The 4,011-nt window shown below is 41.3% G+C and overlaps 1 protein-coding gene across 1 annotated transcript; it reads left to right on the top strand.

Annotated features, from left to right (window-relative positions):
* Nucleotides 1-2,736: 2,736 nt before the first annotated feature.
* On the top strand, nucleotides 2,737-3,689 carry LOC100761043 (tudor and KH domain-containing protein-like). The gene is given in 2 exon segments (XM_035445834.1): nucleotides 2,737-2,863; nucleotides 2,866-3,689. Coding segments are annotated over 2 exon segments (951 nt in total).
* Nucleotides 3,690-4,011: the final 322 nt, after the last annotated feature.

The raw sequence follows: 4,011 nt of genomic DNA, 5'->3' as shown, positions 1-4,011 counted from the left end.
CTGAAGAGGCCAAAAGATGGTAGGTATCAGGTACCCTGGAGCTGGAGTTACAGGCAGCTGTGAGACAATCAATGTGGGTGCAGGCCATCAAACTTGGGTCCTTTGAAAGAGCATCGAGTGCTCTTTAAAAAAAAAAAAAAAGTACCTGCATGTGGGTTTTGCCTGTATATATACCTGTGCACAATGTGCATGTCTGATGCTTTTTGGAGGTCAAAAGAAGGCATCAGATCCCCAGGGACTGGAGTTACAGATGATTATGAGCCACCATGTAGATGCTGAGATTCAACCAGGGTCCTCTGCAAGAGCAGCAAGTGCTCTTAATGGATGAGCCTACTCTCCAGCCCTAAGTGTTGTGAGCCTCAATGACTCTTTTCCACAGCCTTCTACCACTGACTCTGCCTCTCACAGCATTCTCATGCTCTTGAAAAGCTGTTCTTTATGGGAGAAGAAGAGACTCACAGCATAGAGAAAGAATGGATGAAGATAGGAAGGAAGGCCATGCTAAGGAGACCCCGGAGTCTGTGGACAAGGAGAAGCAGCAAAGGTTCAACTTGGAAATCATGATATTAGGTGAGAATGAAAATGTTTAAAAGCATTAGGACTAGGCTATACCTCAGTTAATAAACTGCTTCCATAGCATGCAGGATGGCCTGATTTGGATATCCCAGTCCTACATAAACAAGGCGTGGTAGTTAGTTAAGGCAGGAGGATCAGAAGTTCAAGGTCAACCTCAGCTACAAAGTAAGTTCAAACCCAGGCTGGGCTACATGAGCTCTTTCTGCTAGATAGACAGGTGACAGATCGACAGATAGACAGATAGACAGATAGATAGATAGATATAGATGGATAGATAGATAGATAGATAGATAGATAGATAGATAGATAGATAGATAGGATAGATTGTGGATGGATAGATGATAAAAAGATTGATGATAAAAGAAAGAAAATAGATGGATAGCTAGATGATAAAAGATGATGGCGATAGATAGATAGATAGATAGATAGATAGATAGATAGATAGATAGATGGATGGATGGATAGACAGACAGACAGACAGACAGACAGACAGACAGACAGACAGAAAGACAGAAAGACAAAGAATGCTTAATGCCCCTTGCTTGTTTAGCCAAGTGCCAAATACCAACTCTCATTCACTTTTTTCCAGTGGGAAATATCCTTCCACTCTGAAGTCAGAATTTAATAGCACATGATGCCACTGTCAGCTCAGGGTCTGGACATGCTTCACCAATCTTTTAAAACACATTTTCCAATCCTTCATGTTTACAATCTGCTACAAACTTCCACTGTGAAAGGAGTGATTCCCTGCTCTCCAAATGAGAAACTTATCTCTGTCTTCCAAACTTCAAATTCTACTTCAAAAACCAGACAATCTGAAGCTTCCTCTATCTCCTGAGGGCACAGCCCTGGGCCCTTCTCTGGGGAGTCTGATTGTCTGTTAAACTGAGCCAAGCTCTGCTGGAGACACTTGTAAATGAGTGCTTGAAGCCTCAGACTTAGTAGAGGATGTAAGAATCAGATGGGCTTAGGACCCCTGCCTAGTGACTCTTGATCAATGGGAAAACTGGGCATGGTGGCACATACCTGTAATCCTAGCACTAAGGAGGTAGAAGTAAAAAGATCTAGCCTGAACTACATACTTCCATTGTAGTAGAAGCAACCAATAGTCCTACCCAGCAATGATACACATACATACATACATACTTACATACATACATACATACATACATACATACATACATACATACATACATACATATCCTTAAAGGTACAATAGTGGCACTCATCTCCTGGAAGTAGCCAATGCCTCTCTAATTGGACTGAAGAGCCACTCAACAAGAGGATAATCATGTCTGTTACTAAAACCTAGCCAACTACCCAGGCCTATTGAGGTCCTGGATCCTAGAGGTTTTCTACTACCACTTTCCTAAACAAGCATATTTCCTAACTTTGTTCTATATATTTATCCTTATACCACAGATAAGTATAGCTATCATCCCTCAACCAAACATCTCTCTGCAAGAGATAAGACCATTGCAGAAAACTACAATTGATCAAGATGCAGAGAATGAGTGTGTTTCTCAGCCCCAACTGACCCATCTGCAACGCAATTTCTTCATCTAAAGCTAGGGAAACATTGAGAAAGAGGAGGAGGAAAGTTGTGAGAGACAAGGGAACAGGATATCTTCTGTGAGATTATATTTCCCAGAAATGTCAGGGGTACCTATGAAGTATCAAAAACATGGCTGCTTGAACAAGGATTATAGCAACAGAAATACTAGCATAGAAGGGGGACATCTCAAGAGACCATAACCCTAGGTAAGAACTACAGGCATCTAAGCAAGGTTGAAAGTGGCAGAAAATAGTCTTCCCTGGGGAAGAGGCCCAATTGGTTATCAAGTTCCAACTGGTCATTTTTAAATCAAATATATACAAATGAGATTACACAGACTGATCAGATTTTATTTATATATTTATGAATATATATGTACATCTGTAAAAATGATTAAAGAAAAAGAGACCATGAATTTGAGCCACATAAGTGGGGATAACATGGGAGTGGCTGGATAGAGGAAAAGGAAAATGATATAATCATATTTTAATTTTTAAAAAATTGAAAAACCGATATACAGCATCATCACTCTGGTAAAGACAGGAGTTCCTGCTGATCACCAGGGGTTTGTCAGTGTAGGCCTGGCTGTTCTGAAACTCTCAGCAATGGAGCCAGATGGAGCTGGTGAAGAAGCTTTATGGAATGATCCCTCGATGCCACTTGTACCCATCGAGGTTCTTCTCTGCATATGTGCTGGTGATATGGTTGATGCAGGACCAGAAGAAAGTTTCTGGAGGAACCTTGGAATGACAGCCTTGAGAATTCTGGTGCCCAGAACAGTCCAGAGATGTCCATGATTAAAGTTCCCAGTCCTGACTTCAGTTTCCATAAGGATGAGTGTCTAGACATCTACATTTCTGCTTATGAACACCCTACCCACTTCTGGATCCAAATCATTGGCTCCCACAGCCACCAGTTGGATCAACTTCTCATTGAGATGAACCAGCACTATGAAAATAGTCTGCCTGAAGACTTGACTGTGCATGTAGGAGACATTGTAGCAGCATGTTATTCTGCAGATGGTTCCTGGTATCGAGCCCAGATTCTTGGTACCCTGGAAAATGGGAACTGGGACATCTATTTTGTGGACTGGGGAAATAATGGAGATCGCCCACTGAAGGAACTCAGGGCTCTCAGGAGTGACTTCCTGAGCCTTCCCTTTCAAGCAATAGAATGCAGTCTGGCACAAATCGCCCCCTCAGGTGAACAGTGGGAAGAGGAAACTCTAGATGAGATTTTGAGATTCACTCATTTTGCTGACTCGAAGCCATTGATGGCCAAGATCTCTAGCTGTGACCGGACTGGAAACTCAAGTTGGCCAAAAATCCATTTATATGATACCAGTAATGGGAAGAAACTTGATATTGGGCTGGAATTAGTTCACAAAGGATATGCAGTAGAAGTTCCTGAAGATGTGAAAGAAGATGGGACTGTCCCAGATGTGTTGAAGGACATGGCCACTGAGACAGATGCTTCTCTTGCCAGCATACTCAATGAGACCAAAAAGAGCCCTGAAGAGACAGCACATACCCTCAGCTTATCAGAAGAAACTATATAGTGTTTTCTTATGTAGCTTCAACTGTGAAGTTTTCAGGATAACTTCTCATCAGTTATTATTGTCATTAAATAAAATGATTTTGAGTAAGATTTTAAAAAATGAAAAACCAAAGTTGATGGAATTATGACATTATTTAACTTCAAGGCATGCTACAAAAACCCTACAGTAATCAAGACATTACAGTACTGAGAAAGAACAGACAAGCAGATCAATGGAGCTTAAAAGAGAGCCCAGAAACAGAGCCCCAGAAATAGTGAACTGATCTTTAGCAAAAGAGCAAAAACAATACAATGGGGGAGAAGACCATCTTTCAACAAACTCC

Source organism: Cricetulus griseus, chromosome 5 (genome assembly GCF_003668045.3).
Source record: "Cricetulus griseus strain 17A/GY chromosome 5, alternate assembly CriGri-PICRH-1.0, whole genome shotgun sequence".
NCBI classification, from domain to species: domain Eukaryota; kingdom Metazoa; phylum Chordata; class Mammalia; order Rodentia; family Cricetidae; genus Cricetulus; species Cricetulus griseus.
The sequence above is the reverse complement of the archived record's forward strand: the minus strand, read 5'-3'. Positions and strand labels throughout refer to the sequence as shown.